The 17,433-nt window shown below is 35.0% G+C and overlaps 1 protein-coding gene across 11 annotated transcripts in view; it reads left to right on the top strand.

Moving 5' to 3' along the window:
* LOC125650705 (ubiquitin carboxyl-terminal hydrolase 34-like) overlaps positions 1–17,433 on the top strand; it is a 67,588-nt gene that overhangs the window by 23,877 nt on the left and 26,278 nt on the right. For all 11 annotated transcript variants that reach the window (XM_056166661.1, XM_056166660.1, XM_056166658.1 and 8 more), the window contains 18 exons: positions 53–307; positions 1,319–1,507; positions 5,302–5,430; positions 5,568–5,690; positions 6,115–6,198; positions 6,456–6,542; positions 7,410–7,583; positions 7,764–7,840; positions 9,296–9,339; positions 9,785–9,909; positions 11,079–11,237; positions 11,434–11,550; positions 12,650–12,826; positions 13,372–13,555; positions 14,739–14,968; positions 15,566–15,712; positions 16,553–16,609; positions 16,884–16,961. In XM_056166661.1, coding sequence (XP_056022636.1) covers positions 53–307; positions 1,319–1,507; positions 5,302–5,430; positions 5,568–5,690; positions 6,115–6,198; positions 6,456–6,542; positions 7,410–7,583; positions 7,764–7,840; positions 9,296–9,339; positions 9,785–9,909; positions 11,079–11,237; positions 11,434–11,550; positions 12,650–12,826; positions 13,372–13,555; positions 14,739–14,968; positions 15,566–15,712; positions 16,553–16,609; positions 16,884–16,961 — 2,436 coding nt within the window. The remainder of the gene's footprint in view (positions 1–52; positions 308–1,318; positions 1,508–5,301; positions 5,431–5,567; positions 5,691–6,114; positions 6,199–6,455; positions 6,543–7,409; positions 7,584–7,763; positions 7,841–9,295; positions 9,340–9,784; positions 9,910–11,078; positions 11,238–11,433; positions 11,551–12,649; positions 12,827–13,371; positions 13,556–14,738; positions 14,969–15,565; positions 15,713–16,552; positions 16,610–16,883; positions 16,962–17,433) is intronic.

Genomic DNA, 17,433 nt, shown 5'->3' with positions numbered 1-17,433 from the left:
ATCAAGGTACATTTGTTCACTAGGAAGTACATCTCTATATTTATTTTTTCAGACACAGCTAGAAATGGTGTCCACTGACTTGGTAGCTGAGCTCCGGTCAGAAGTGGCACGGTGGTGGGATGGACTACACAAACAACAGATGGCCAAGCATCAGGCAGAGAGTGGAAGTCATGGCAACGCCATGTTGTCGCCCATTCTTGGTGCCATGCTAGGTGATGGACCAATCCGAATGATTACTCTAGGCCAAGAATTAACCGTGGACATGGACGAGAAGTCGTTAGGGGAATTGCAATTCAAAGATAACCAGGTAGTGCAGATAGAGTCCATACATTTCTGTTTATTTCTGTTTATTATCAGGCTATTGAACATTTTAGATAGTGAGTTATATATAGTATGTGTACAATCAGAAGGTAATGATAATATGTACGTGTATTTACTGCTGCCCCCGCTTATAAATAACAATGCCCTCCTCTGCGGAGTAAGCAAGGCATATATTGAAAAATTTCAACCTGTACAGAACACTGCGGCTTGACTAGTAACAAGATCGAAGAGGAGAGACCATGCTTAGATTTCACTTAAGTTTGAGAGTTTTATTTGAGCATTAAAATTAGATAGAATCTCGGACTTACAGTAAGTCCAAGTTTCAACTCCAGTTTCTTTAGCGAAATCCAGGCCAGATCACCCCTATTCTTAAGGATCTTCACTGCCTACCAGTGAACTTCTGGAATCAATACAAATTATCTCTTTCTGTTTTGAAATCTCCCTATAGACCAGCACTAGAATATATTGTAGAGCTTATCAAGCATTACATCCTGACCTGGTCTCTCCGTTCAGAATCATCCATTTTGTTAACTATTCCAAACACTCAAGAAAAAAAAAATGAGTAGGTTTGACAAGGCAACTCCTGTACTCTAGAATTCACTTCTATTTTATTTTAGGAACTCTGATAGTGTTCACATTTTGAAAACCATTATTAAACATATCTTTTTTGAGTGTGCTGTTGATTTATGACTGTGTAAGACATTTCAGTTTTTTTGTTGAAACTGCAAGTCTTTCTTAACCATGCCATACTTATTTTAGTGCCTTAAGCTGTTTTTGTTCAGATCAAATATCATGTTTATCCATTTTAGGTTTCATAACAATATTTATTGAATCTTAATTTTTAGTCCTAATTCATGTGTGCCATTTTTATGTTGTTAAGTGCCTTAGGGTAACTTACAGTAAAATTTGGCGCTGTACAGATATTTTTATTGTGTTGTAAAATGTCTTTTCTTGCTGCTTGCACACAATTAGCTAATGAATATCTATTGCACTATAGCTGGTGTTTGTGTCAGTTGGAGCAAGCCGTCCTCCAAGAAAAACAGACGGCAGTTTGTCCTCCTCCAGCCTGCCCTGTCCAGTGCTCGAGAGACTACCAGTCATGTTGCTGATCACTGAACCTCACTTCAACAAACTGTTTCTTCTTCTGGAGCAACTCAGCAAATTAAAGCTCACGATTCCCTCCATGGTAAGTAGGAGTTCCACATGTACTGTATCTGTTATGGAATGTGTGAAAAAGAGGCTTTATTTTGATATTCAGTATATTTTGGGAGATTTTCCATATTTCCTCGTCGTATTTATAAGCGAAACATGATTTTCAAAAATGTTTAGTTTGTTCATAATTATACCCCCGAACGAAGTTCCGGGGGGTATATAGGAATCACTTCGTCTGTCTGTCCGTCTATCTGTGCAGATTTGTGTCTAGGCCATAACTTCTTTGATCTTTGACATAGGCATACCATATTTGGCACACAGGTGGATCACCATGAGACGATGTGTCAAGTACCTTCATGACCTATATGACTTTGACCCTTGACCTCAAGGTCAAAATTAAAGGGTTTTTATTATACGCCCGTCTTAAGATGGGCTGTATTATGTTATGGCCTTCATGTCCGTCCGTCCGTCCGTCTGTTAGCTTTTTCGTGTCCGGCTCATAACTTAAATACTATAAGGCCTAGAATAATCAAACTTTGTCAGTTGATACATCTTGGGTAGAAGGTGTGTCGCACATTAAAACCAGGTCGCTGTGACTTTTAATTAAGAAGATATGGCCAAATATGGTAAAACCCTGTCCGGCTCATAACTTGAAAACTATTTGATCTAGAATCATGAAACTTGGTCATCTTATGCATCTTAGGTAGAAGGTGTGTCGCACTGTACTTTAAGGTCACTGTGACATTTAGTTGAAGTGATTTTTTGAAAAAAGTATGTTATAATTGGTACAATCCCTACTCATATAAGAGTTTTGTAGAAAACCTCATTCAAAAATGTTACATCAAGAAAACACATATTTTTTTTATGATATACTGTACAGCTTTTTTTTTAGTCTATGTAATGTTTCCTTTGTTTCTAACAATAACATGAGAAATTCCACTTGTCCCATGGGAGTAGCATGCAAAGGGCATTTTGACAAGACTAATTAATGAGTTTTGTGTAGAGCATCTCTGATCAACATGATCAAGCAGGTGTTATCTTTATCTGTAGGGAATTGGGCAGAGAGATCTTAGCCTCTTAATTGCAGATATACCAGAAATTATTTGTGAAAGTGAATTTGTTTGTTGTGGTTAGTCTTTATTTTCAAAATTAATTTGACATTGTACTATATAATTTTTAATTTTTTTTTCTCAGCAACCTATATGCAGAGTATCATTTCTCACTAAGACAACAAATGGTTGCAATATGTATAAAGGCCTATTTTAATGATTAGTATTTTGATGTTTTGTTATGGCTGTGGCATTGTTCAGAAAAAAGATATACAATGAACAAAGCTGCAGATTGGGCATTTGTGTAAATCTGAACAGATGAAATAGTATTGCAATAACCATATTAAAAAATGTTAATTCAAGAAACTACACATTCTTCATTATATACACTGTACTATACAGCAGTATATAAAAAACAAATTATTTCTTTTGTGTCACTAACAAGAGAAATTTCCCTTGTCCCATGGGTGTAATTATCAAGCAATTCAGGAGGCATTTTGCTAACAGAAAAATTGCATTCTGTCAAATTACAGATTAATTAATGAGTTAAGAAGATTTCTGTTACAGCAATCTGATCAAGGAGGTGCTATCTATATCTCTTGCAATCGGGGAATTGGGCAGAGGAATCTGGCCTTCTAATTGATCTGTCAAATTTTAGAACAGTTCTAATTGGTAGCCATTACTTTGAAAGTTAATTTGGTATAAAGTTTAAGAATTAATATGATATTGTAAAATATATTTTTATTTTATATCTCAACAACAAGGTGCAGATTGTCATGTCTCACTAAGATGACAGTTTTACAGTCTAAGAATAAACATAATGACTAATGTTTGATGTTTTATTACGCTGTGCATTGTTCTTCATTCCTTAAAATACAATGAGCAAAGCTGCAGATGTGCATTTCTCAAGTCTAACACAACCAGTTGAGAAATATATGATGTATTATTTTTTTCTAATTAATAACTACACCATAGGAGATGCACCAGTGTTTGAAATAACCGTTTTTAATCTATATTTATTTATATTGACATCACCATGCATATTTTACTTTTATACTTGAAGATTTGACAAAGGCAGATACTGATATATGTATTTTTTGATATGTTGAATAAATCAACCTTTTTGAGTACTCCCATTTATTGTAAGTTGTTTGCTTGGATAAAGGGCTATCTTGCACTTTAATCATTTCATTGAAAACATTTGGGAAAATGTTTTTATATCCTTTTAAAAATCATTAAGCTTACATTATCAATATTTGAAGCAATGTCACATGAGGCCATAAAGTGGGTAAGATTCTTAAAGGAAGGTTGACATTTGGTTCCATGCATACCTATCTCTTCATGGTGATATATTCATGTTAACAATATGTGACGGGCGTATCATGTGCCGTGGCGGTGCACTTTATTTTTACAATGGATTCGTGTCCAGGCCATAACTTCTTTGTTCTTTGACAAAGGCATACCATATTTGACACATGAGTGTATCACCATGAGACGATGTGTCGGGTACCTTCATGACCTCCATATGACCTTGACCTGAAGGTCAAAATTAAAGGTTTTTACAATGGATTCGTGTTAGGGCCATGACTTCTTTGTTCTTTGACATAGGCATACCATATTTGACACATGAGTGTATCACCATGAGATGATGTGTCGAGTACCTTCATGACCTCTATATGACCTTGAACTTTGACCTCAAGGTCAAAATTGATTATAGGGTTTTGACAATCATACCATAAGACATGGGTGTATCACCATGAGACTATGTGTCATGTACATTCATGACCGCTTTATGACCTTGACCTTTGATCTCAAGGTCAAAATTATAGGTTTATACCATGGATTTGTGTTTGGACAATGTATTCCATTTCCTTCTACAAAGGCATACCATATTTTTACACTCGGGAAAGAGGTAATTTATACCTATTAACAACACCCTTTGGGAGATTGGGGTAAGCGGGTGGTATTCTTAGTGAGCATTGCTCACAGTACCTCTTGTTTACATTTCCAATGTTTTTGCCAGTTACCTTTACAAATTGTAATGATAGTTATTTCCTCATGAATGTAATGCAGTTGTGAACAATGCACATATGAATCATGATAAATATAGTGCATCTGTTTTAATAGCTCAAAATTCTAACAGAAATGAAAGTAGAATGTAAATATAAAAACTTTCAATTTTGAAATACATGAGGGTATGAACTTTGATGCTTCACACTGGCATTCTTCATGAAGTGTGTTAGTGCTAAATGAAAAGTAGGCCGGTGTAAAGTGGTGCTCTTCATGCCCTCATCTATTTGTAGGCCGGTGTAAAGTGGTGCTCGTCATGCCCTCATCTATTTGTAGCCCGGTGTAAAGTGGTGCTCTTCATGCCCTCATCTATTTGTAGGCGGGTGTAAAGTGGTGCTCGTCATGCCCTCATCTATTTGTAGGCGGGTGTAAAGTGGTGCTCGTCATGCCCTCATCTATTTGCAAAATTGAAATTTATTTTTTAAATATGTACATGTTCCTGTTTATATACATATGTAAATTATTCCCCAAAACCTATTTTCATTTCTAGGTACCTTCACTTATTTATGTGAAAATATACTTCTCCCAAATACAGTAGTGATTCCCAGTAATTTAGGGAACTTGTGATATTTTTAGGTTTCTTATAAGAGAATGCTGTCTTTAATGTAGTGCCTGCAGTAAAAATGGTCCTGAAAAATTGTGCAGATAATCATGCATGTACATTTGTGATCTGGTAATTTGAACTGAATGGCAGTCTGTTTCTCCACAGGAAAGCCAAGAGCGGTGGGGACTACAGACCAAAGCTCGGGTTTTGTCTCGGAAGGTGTGGGAGCTACTGATGTTACTGCCCACCAATCAGAACATGTGGGACGGGTTCAAGAGTCTGGTGTCGGAGGAGGTGGGTATTGCAGAGTAACAGTGTGTAAGCACTCGGAGGCTGCACAGAATCATTTTTATAACAAGATCATGTATGTTGTATATTTTACTGTCAGCTGTAGATGATTTGTTAAAAATGAAATGCATTTCTGTTGACAGTGCAATGAACAGACTGTGATTTGGGACAAACTGCTGGATTCCCAGAGTCCTCACAAATTAATGTACTCCTTACAGATAGTGGAGGCTCTCTCCCGTGGAATGAAATACCGCAGGAGATCTATTGTAAGTCTCCATGTGTAGTTACACCTGTTTATAATGAAATACCGCAGGAGATCTATTGTAAGTCTCCATGTGTAGTCAGACCTGTTTATAATGAAATACCGCAGGAGATCTATTGTAAGTCTCCATGTGTAGTCAGACCTGTTTGTGTCCACAAATTGTTTACTTAAAATATGGCGATTCATTGGAAATATATTGTACATGTATATACTCTACTGTGGCAAAAAATTAAAGCATTTTGAGTAGAAATTGAGTAATGATCTATTTAGACAATGTTAGATTTTTATGAATTTATAATTGGTAAATGTACATGAGCATATATCTGTCCATTTTTATTTCAAGAGAAAAGTCTTTTATGCATGATGGAGGTAGGAAAAGTAAGCATACAAGTTTGAAAATGCATTTTATTTTTGATTTATTTGAACAGATGAGATCAGGAGGTGGAGACTCTAGAACCACAAGCACAGACTCCGAGTTTGACACACAGGACGAGGAGATTTGGAGCATGAAGGTTTCTAATTATTAGCACTCTGCCTTAAAGGCAGCTGATTAAGTGGTCTCACAAAATTTGGTGCCTCAAGCATTTTCATTTACCTAAAGTGTACATGTATTTACAGAATGCCAAGCTGTTGTAAGATAATGTTAAAATAATACTGACTTTTCATCACAAAGAAACTGCATGTTTAATGTTTTTACCACAGTGTAAAGACAAAATATTTATAATTATACCTTAGAACGAACAATACTAACTGTAAACTATTGTTTCAGTTCATCTCTAAAGGTGGATTAAAGCACTTGTTGAACATCTTTAAGTGTGGGAGTCTGCAAGCTCAGGAAGAAGAAGCCTGGAGCCAGGTAAGGTTTCTGGTAAATGGCTTACAATGTACATCAAAAGTACCTCAAGGATACACATAGATTTGGAGTATGATCGCTGGAGATTGTGTGAATAGTCAGTCATTGTAATGTGATATTAGTATTGTGTGAATAGTCATTGTAATGTGATATTAGTATTGTGTGAATAGTCAGTCATTGTAATGTGATATTAGTATTGTGTGAATAGTCATTGTAATGTGATATTAGTATTGTGTGAATAGTCAGTCATTGTAATGTGATATTAATATTTTTATGTGTAATACTCTAAGACAGTAGATAACGTCCCTGTAATTTTTAGCCGAGTTGCAATGAATTTGAACTCGGCTATTGGTTTGGTGATGCAGGTGACCGGTTGGGCGTCAACAATTGGTTTCCGAATAATAACTCGAAAAGTTTACAATCTAATCAAATGAATCTTGGATATATTGTTGGGTACCAGGTAAGGAAGACTCCTATTGATTTTGGAGAAAATGGGTCGAAGGTCAAGGTCACAGTGACCGAATATAGATTGAATACTTCAGACAAATATGGTTTCTGGACAGTAACTCGAAAAGTTTAAAACTGAAATTAGTTCTTCACAATTATAAATATGCCACATCATTCCTGACTTTACAATGTATCTCATGCAACTCGGCTCATTCACCCCTGGGTGCATACATTGATTTTTTATTATAAGATCAGTAAGCTGAGTTTGATTTGCAAGAAGGATGGGAATGACAAAATGACAGGAAATTAGATTGAAATTTGATTTAAACACATGGATTTTGTAACAGTGGGACCAGAATTTAGATTGACCTATATGTTTTGTGACAGTAGAACCAGAATGTAGATCTGTATGTTTTGTGACAGTGGAACCAGGAGTGCCTGGCATACCTGCTGCGTTTGATTAGCCAGTTCTCAGTGGAGCTGTCTGATGCGGAGGCCGGCCATGATGATGTGTTTGAGTCGTATGAGAGTCCCAGGAAGAAAATGAAGAGACACAAGGGTGGCAGTGAGAGGATTATCATACCCAGGCTTAACCAGGTACAGCAACACATACAAGTTACTGCTGTTGTCTGATCTTAGAAAATGTTATCTGATATGTTTATCATTGTTGTATTTTTACAAGCATACATTTTTTTCATTATGAGTAGTAATCATAACTTGTGCATATAAAATACAATTTTCTGGTTGGAATTTCTGGAGGGTGTTTTCAATTTTCAGTCCACCCTGGCTATGCTGAACATTGAATCTGTGTTGAAAATCCTGATGCAGATCCTGTATGATGCTGCAGTGCCCAGGTAAACAACAAGTTTGATAGATGTCAGACATAACACAGTACTAATGGTATCACTCATAACACAGTACAAATGAATATCTCATTTAATACACAGTACAAATGAATATCTCATTTAATGCACAGTACAAATGAATATCTCATTTAATGCACAGTACAAATGAATATCTCATTTAATACACAGTATTAAAGAATATCTCATTTAATGCACAGTACAAATGAATATCTCATTTAATACATAGTACTAAAGAATATCTCATTTAATACATAGTACTAAAGAATATCTCATTTAATACATAGTACTAATGAATATCTCATTTAATGCACAGTACAAATGAATATCTCATTTAATGCACAGTACAAATGAATATCTCATTTAATGCACAGTACAAATGAATATCTCATTTAATACATAGTACTAATGAATATCTCATTTAATGCACAGTACAAATGAATATCTCATTTAATACATAGTACTAATGAATATCTCATTTAATGCACAGTACAAATGAATATCTCATTTAATGCACAGTACAAATGAATATCTCATTTAATGCACAGTACAAATGAATATCTCATTTAATGCACAGTACAAATGAATATCTCATTTAATACATAGTACTAATGAATATCTCATTTAATGCACAGTACAAATGAATATCTCATTTAATGCACGGTACAAATGAATATCTCATTTAATACATAGTACTAATGAATATCTCATTTAATGCACAGTACAAATGAATATCTCATTTAATGCACAGTACAAATGAATATCTCATTTAATGCACAGTACAAATGAATATCTCATTTAATACATAGTACTAATGAATATCTCATTTAATGCACAGTACAAATGAATATCTCATTTAATACATAGTACTAATGAATATCTCATTTAATGCACAGTACAAATGAATATCTCATTTAATACATAGTACTAATGAATATCTCATTTAATGCACAGTACAAATGAATATCTCATTTAATACACAGTACAAATGAATATCTCATTTAATACATAGTACTAATGAATATCTCATTTAATGCACAGTACAAATGAATATCTCATTTAATGCACAGTACAAATGAATATCTCATTTAATACATAGTACTAATGAATATCTCATTTAATGCACAGTACAAATGAATATCTCATTTAATACATAGTACTAATGAATATCTCATTTAATGCACAGTACAAATGAATATCTCATTTAATACACAGTACTAATGAATATCTCATTTAATGCACAGTACAAATGAATATCTCATTTAATACATAGTACTAATGAATATCTCATTTAATACATAGTACTAATGAATATCTCATTTAATGCACAGTACAAATGAATATCTCATTTAATGCACAGTACTAATGAATATCTCATTTAATACATGGTACAAATCAATATCTCATTGTGTTTTTGGATTATGTTTAAAATTTTCTCCCTGACAGTGACACGAATCAGGTCCACACAGGAACATGGGGAAGAGCAGAAGGTAAAGACAGCCATGTTTACATTTTCTGAGTAATCAGTTGCAAAATTGATTCTTTCTATTGTAAAATCCCTAATTTTTGTTGCTTATATTATTGGTGTTTTGGGAACTTGATTGTTGTTAATGTTGGGTTTTTTTTTTAATGTTTTGGGAACTTGATTGTTGTTAATGTTTGGTTGGTTTTTTTTATGTTTTGGGAACTTGATTGTTGCTGCTGTTTGTTATTTTTGGGTGTTTTGGGAACTTGATTGTTGTTAATGTTTGGTTGTTTTTTTTTATGTTTTGGGAACTTGATTGTTGCTGCTGTTTGTTATTTTTGGGTGTTTTGGGAACTTGATTGTTGCTACTGTTTGTTATTTTTGGGTGTTTTGGGAACTTGATTGTTGCTGCTGTTTGTTATTTTTGGGTGTTTTGGGAACTTGATTGTTAATGTTTGTTTTTTTTACAGTGGTGCACTACTCCCTGTCTTTCCTGGTGTCCTGGGCGTACTCCTGTGATGAAGTCAAACAGGCTCTCTGTACATCCTCTAACTTTGTTCCCTGGCTAAAGAGACTTACTCTGCAGGCCCCAGAGGTAAGTCAAGTGAAATAAACCTGTAGTCAGTTAATAACAAGAATTTAGTGTAGGCCCTGGAGGTAAGTTAAGTGAAATAAACCTGTACTCAGTTAATAACAGTCAAGTGAAATAAACCTGTAGTCAGTTAATAAAAGTCAAGTAAACCTATAGTGAGTTCATATCAGTCAAGTAAACTTGTAGTCAGTTAATATCGGTCAAGTCAATTAAACCTGTTGTGATTTGATAACAGTCAAGTAAACTTGTAACGAATTGATATAAGATATTTACTGCAGATTACCTTATAATGCTGACTTAAGCTGCAATTTAATCTTTGCTGGGGGTTTTTATGGTCACCTGTGAAAAAAAGCTATAGTGGATATTATGAAGAATGGGCTTAAGAACAAGGAATTTAAGACTGGGTGGAAATAGATTTAAATTTTGTAGAAAAGAAACTGAAAATGACTAGAAGCAATATTGATGGTGTAGGCATTATTGCCACTGTAGATTATTGAATATTGGTACAGTGTATAATCAAAGTTCGTTTTATCTAATGACTTACTCCTTTGTATAGTTTTAAGAGTTTTACTTTCGGTTCCCAGCACTACATATAGTATATATAGTATCATGTGAATAAATCCTCCAATCAAACACCGGAGAAATTTGATATGCATGAAAAGTGGAGGATATGTACAACAATATTTTGAACCTGAAAACTTTCATATGTACTTTATTTAGTCAAAAAATGCAGTTTTAGTATAAACCAATCTGAAAAAAATTTAAAACCCCTGGTGGATTCGAACTCGCAATCTACAGTTCAGCAGTAGACATGCTAACCTACTGAGCTACTCAGCTAGGCGATAAATTTTGAAGTATTGCTAATATCTATATTTTCATCCATGTTTTGAAAGGAAGTCGGCCATTATGACCATGTAGAGTACCTCCTTAAACCATTTCAGTGTTAAATATATGTATACCAAGGTAGAGAAATATCTATAGTCAATGAAAACTTTTATTACAGTTGACTTATATTACATATAAAAGCAAAATAAGATGGATGTAATGATGAATTATATAGTTTAAATGGCTGTTAGAGAATTTCTATAAGCTTGAATTCTAGGTGTAAGATGATGAATGTAATGTATATTTTTGTGAATCTCTTCAGTTTCTAATCGTAAAACATTTTTCAGCCGTTTGTCAGACGAGAGGCTTGCATGGGATTGTACCGCCTGTGTCTTGGTAAGACCGCTGATGGTAAAACTGGCTACACCCTGCTGTTGCCAACCTTAGCCAGTCTGCTGACCTTCCTGGAAGATGCACTGTCCATAAAACCAGTGAAGAATCTGGAGGTTAGTCAATGAATGACACATTCTCTAACAAAATCTATAGAGTATTCTTATGAATTTGTTGTATGCATATGATCATTGCATGAAAGTGGGATAGAATGTACTCGAGTATTGTTAAAAAAAAATGTTTTATAAGAAATGACAGTTTATCAACAGACAGGCAATATACAGGATATGACAGGGTAACATGTAATTGTAGGTGGAGGGTTTGAAAGAGAAGGAGAAAGAGCCTCCAGGCCCGGGGTGTCGGGACTATTTCTGGCTGGTGTGTCGATTTGTGGATAGCATCTCCAAGGACGATGCCAAGTCAGACTCTGTAAGTGAATGTTTGTTGAGAGATCTTTCATTACTTGTTTGTTGAGAGATCTTTCATTACTTGTTGAGAGATCTTTCATTACTTGTTTGTTGAGAGATCTTTCATTACTTGTTGAGAGATCTTTCATTACTTGTTTGTTGAGAGATCTTTCATTACTTGTTGAGAGATCTTTCATTACTTGTTGAGAGATCTTTCATTACTTGTTTGTTGAGAGATCTTTCATTACTTGCTGAGAGATCTTTCATTACTTGTTTGTTGTGAGATCTTTCATTACTTGTTGAGAGATCTTTCATTACTTGTTTGTTGAGAGATCTTTCATTACTTGCTGAGAGATCTTTCATTACTTGTTTGTTGAGAGATCTTTCATTACTTGTTGTGAGATCTTTCATTACTTGTTTGTTGAGAGATCTTTCATTACTTGCTGAGAGATCTTTCATTACTTGTTTGTTGAGAGATCTTTCATTACTTGCTGAGAGATCTTTCATTACTTGTTTGTTGAGAGATCTTTCATTACTAGTTGTGAGATCTTTCATTACTTGTTGTGAGATCTTTCATTACTTGCCTGTTAGAGATCTTTCATTACTTGTTGTGAGATCTTTCATTACTTGTTGTGAGATCTTTCATTACTTGCCTGTTAGAGATCTTTCATTACTTGTTGTGAAATCTTTCATTACTTGTTGAGAGATCTTTCATTACTTGTTGTGAGATCTTTCATTACTTGCCTGTTAGAGATCTTTCATTACTTGTTGTGAGATCTTTCATTACTTGCTGAGAGATCTTTCATTACTTGTTGTGAGATCTTTCATTACTTGCCTGTTAGAGATCTTTCATTACTTGTTGTGAGATCTTTCATTACTTGTTGAGAGATCTTTCATTACTTGTAGGGTATTCACATTATCTTGTTTATCACTAAGTACTGTGTACCTGTCAGCATGTTAACAAGCAGTATTTCTTAAAATGAGTTCAGGATGCTTGAAAGCTCTATTTACCTCCAGAAATCAATTCAAAACCACTGTTTATTAAATTTTAGTTAAATGCCCTTGGTGTTGCTTCTTAGTGAAATATTACTGTATATATAATACTGTCTCATATCCAATAGGACGGTATTGTTAACCTGAATCAGCTGGGCAAACAAGTGTCGCAGCACGTTGTAGACCGTCCATATTATGAGACTCGACACGGATTTGAAGAGGATGATGGTTTGATTGGAATTTTGAATCTATGTACTGCTGTTGTGAAACACAAACCTCCATTTAAATCATCACCGGAGGGGCAGGTGAGTGTTCGTTAAATGTCTGAATGTTACGGGAGGGCCAGGTGAGTGTTCGTTAAATGTCTGAATGTTACGGGAGGGTCAGGTGAGTGTTCGTTAAATGTCTGAATGTTACGGGAGGGTCAGGTGAGTGTTCGTTAAATGTCTGAATGTAACGGGAGGGTCAGGTGAGTGTTCGTTAAATGTCTGAATGTTACGGGAGGGTCAGGTGAGTGTTCGTTAAATGTCTGAATGTTACGGGAGGGTCAGGTGAGTGTTCGTTAAATGTCTGAATGTTACGGGAGGGTCAGGTGAGTGTTCATTAAATGTCTGAATGTGGAGGTTAAAATTATTCAGTACTCGATTAGAAATTTGAAATTTTTAATAGAAATACTTATCATTTAAAATTACGTGCTTTTCATGTGATTTTAGTATAGATAAGATTTGACAACTAACATGAAAAATACAGTACACATATCTCTATGTTGATTTGAAGATAATGGAAGATAATGTGTAATTTTTGGCTTTTATTTACAAATCATCTACATGTAATTTCACATTTTACCCAGAAATTCCTGGATGAGGTTTTCTGGCTTTTGTTTGCACTACCTTCGCCAACAAAGCGTTACCTCCCGAAGTGCAAGAGTCAGACGGCACGGTCATCAGCTTATGATCTCCTAGTGGAGTTTGTCAAAAGCTCCGTGGAGAACTACCTGTTTCTACACAAGAGAATGCTGCAACAGCACACGAAAGGTGATTTATATTGATAACGATATATTACAGATTTCCTGTCAGTTGTCCAGTTGTGTAGTGTGATATTTATACAGTACTTACATTGTACATAATGATGCAAATACCTCTGAAGTTTGTGGGTGGACCTTTCCCAGTTTATTCCTCTGAAGTTTTTGGGTGGACCTTTCCCAGTTTATTCCTCTGAAGTTTTTGGGTGGACCTTTCCCAGTTTATTCCTCTGAAGTTTTTGGGTGGACCTTTCCCAGTTTATTCCTCTGAAGTTTTTGGGTGGACCTTTCCCAGTTTATTCCTCTGAAGTTTTTGGGTGGACCTTTCCCAGTTTATTCCTCTGAAGTTTTTGGGTGGACCTTTCTCAGTTTATTCCTCTGAAGTTTTTGGGTGGACCTTTCCCAGTTTATTCCTCTGAAGTTTTTGGGTGGACCTTTCCCAGTTTCAGGGAAAGAACATGTGTTCACTGAGCAATATTTACATTCATTGAATCTTTTCCCTTATATTTCTTTTGAAATTGACACTACTTTCATCATAGACAATGAATACATGTTTTTGCAAACTAGTTCAATCCGGTTTCTTAGTACCACCTGTCCACGTAATCGTTACTAAATATGGAGCGTTGTCAAGGTCAAAGGGTGTTTCGGCTGTTCTGTTGAAAGTATCAATGTTAGTGTAGTACTTAAATCTAGTTTGTATTTTCAACAACAAAAAATACATACATGTACAAATATAAGCAATAAAATGTCTTTCTTTGTTGTTTCATCAGATGAAGAAGGTAGCAATCTTTGCAAAAGAATTTGCATAATCCACTAACATGGGTTATGAATTTTTTTTCTGCAATGCTTGCTGTCTTCATCACCCGATAAAACAACAAAGAAAGCATTTTATTGTTTAATTAAAGGACTGTAATGTCTATTATACATGAGTGATATATTGAAATTCAGGAGAAATCAGATATGATATGCCTCCTGTTTATTAATTACATCAAGTCGTTTTTTAAAGGAAGCAAATGTGAATGAATATGTTTTGGCAATTATTTTGAGTATTAACACCTAGAATTTCCTGCTTTTGTACATTTAATCATTCTTTGAAAATATTTGAGAGAGAAAGATATTTTGAGAATACATGTATGTCAGAATCCCCCTTTGTTTTGTTCATTGTTGTGAGAATCATTGACCTGCAATCATTCTAGATTCTCACGCCCCTTACCTGTGGGATTACTGGCCTCACGATGATGGTCGATCTAAGTGTGGATATGTGGGGCTGACCAACCTGGGTGCCACCTGCTACATGGCCACTTGCATGCAACATTTGTACATGATTCCTCAGGCCCGCCAGTCTGTCCTACAGGCTAAGTGTCCAAAAACTAACCGCTACGAGGGCACACTAACAGAACTCCAGAAAATGTTTGCCTATCTACAGGTGAGTTATGTTTACCTATCTACAGGTGAGTATAGGAAATAAGAATTGCAGTATACCATACAGCTTACCCTTTTCACATACCTTATAAGTATGTGTATATGGTTTGATAAAAGTAATGAACGATGAAAGTGTTTTAAAAATTCTTTTTTCTCTCTAAATTGTGGATTGTCAGAATGTGTTCTTGATAATAGCAGCTCACGAATTGTTTTAGATACTGTGATTTCATGAATTTTTGTGGATACCAAATTTTGTGAATCTGTCAAAAAGTACAGTTTGTTAATATATGATTTTGTGAAGAGCTATTACATTTTCCAAACAAGCATGAAATTTGTATGATGCTTTATAGGAAGTTTTGTCTTTGTGCGATATGAAATTGACATTCAATTTAAGGGTTGTCTCAATGTTATTGAAAAATGCTTTGAATTTCGCGTTGTATGCAACATAACACAGCAGATATTTTTAATGTTTTACTTACTAACGTAATGTTATGTGTATTTATATTTATGTCTGATACTTATTTCCTGTGTAACTCCTCAGTGCGTCAGGAGGACACACTGTTTACATGTATGTGTAATATCAGTTGATTCTATCCGACAGGAGAGTGAGAGGAAGGCGTACAACCCCCGCAGTTTTTGTAAGACGTACATGATGGATAAGCAACCGTTAAACACTGGAGAACAAAAGGACATGACAGAGTTCTTCACGGACCTCATCAGCAAGTTAGAAGAAATGTCTCCAGATATGGTAAGAGTTGATCTTCACCAAAGGAAAGCATTAGATATGAATGAACCAGGGAAAATGTGGTATCTTTGTGAGATGTAAACCTTCATGATGAAATGTTTGGAATATATGGCATAAAAAGGTTTGCGAGTCCAAAATCGTGCAAGTTTGATCTATGCTGTAGATACTGATCTACATGTACATTTTAATATTTTCTCCTTCATTTCCATTATCAGGCAGTTTTAAATTAATTCTATGTAAATGTTATGACTTCAAGTTGGTTATGCTCACTGTTATAATTTCATTGTTTTAACAACAAATGATACAACAAAAAAAAGAAGGATGGTTTGACATATAATTTTTGGCTTAGAATGGTTGTAATAAGTCCAAATACATGTATAAAATTCCAAAATGATAAGGAACTTGTAAATTTTCTCTGAAGTTTTAAAGTTGAAACACATTACCCCTTCCTATATAGCTATATGAATCTCCCCCCCCCCCCCCCCCCCCCCCCCCCCCCACTGTTTTGGACTTATTGATAAATCAAAGGAATGAATTACATACTTAGGGTAAATCGTAGAAAACCCAGGTATTTAGTTTTCATTTCTAGCCAATGTTGTTAATCTCCAGTGAAAGTGGTGAAAATCAAACTACAATAAAAATAAGTCTGCAGTCAATGTTGTTAATCTCCAGTGAAAGTGGTGAAAATCAAACTACAGTAAAAATAAGTCTGCAGTCAATGTTTTTGTTTATGCAGTCTGCAAAAGTGTCTGGCCTGGGAATAAAAGTTCAGGACCAGAATTTGGTATGTACTTTATGTGTGTACACTCTGAACTGAATTATGTGGATCTCCTTTGATTTCAGCATACCCTGGTGAAAAATCTATTTGGAGGTGTCTTGACTAACAACGTCGTGTCCTTGGTAAGATCCAATGTTAATAGTTGAAGTAAAAAAAATGTACATATGTGCACTGTGCTGGTAAATAATGACTTTCTTTATCAATAGACAAAATAACTCGGTGTGAAGAAAAAATGTACATATGTGCACTGTGCTGGTAAATAATGACTTTCTTTATCAATAGACAAAATAACTCGGTGTGAAGATAATTGATACAATGTTATTTCTGCCCAGTGCTGTAAATGTCAAAGTGAAGCGTGGTATATAAATAGGTGAAATAATTTTGTACGTGTTTCAGGACTGCCCTCACGTGAGCAGGACCCTGGAGGAGTTCTACACCGTACGGTGCCAGGTGACGGACATGAAGAACCTCTATGTAAGTCTTCTTTTTTTCCTTGTATGCTATCGCCCACCACTGAATGCGTATCTGTACTGCATTTCTTGATATTTGATACAATGGGAAGGTTGTGTGTTTGTGGTTATGGTTTAAATCCAGCAGACTAAGCTACAGTGTAGGTGCAGGTGTAAAGGTGATAAAACTGGGTAAGAAATGAGATTTAAATACGTGTAAATCTTCTCCATAAAGGTGATAAAACTGGGAAAGAAATTAGATTTAAATAAGTGTAAATCTTCTCCATAAAGGTGATAAAACTGGGAAAGAAATTAGATCTAAATACATGTGAATCTTCTCCTTAAAGGTGATAAAACTGAAAAAGAAGTTTGATATAAATACGTGTAAATCTTCTCCATAAAGGTGATAAAACTGGGAAAGCAATTAGATATAAATTTTATGATGAATAGGACTATGTATGCATCGGGAATATTTGGCTGATATTTCTTTTTAAAAA

Source organism: Ostrea edulis, chromosome 5, assembly GCF_947568905.1.
Source record: "Ostrea edulis chromosome 5, xbOstEdul1.1, whole genome shotgun sequence".
Classification (NCBI taxonomy): Eukaryota; Metazoa; Mollusca; class Bivalvia; order Ostreida; family Ostreidae; genus Ostrea; species Ostrea edulis.
Note: the sequence above shows the minus strand (reverse complement) of the source record. Positions and strands in the feature narration are given on the sequence as shown.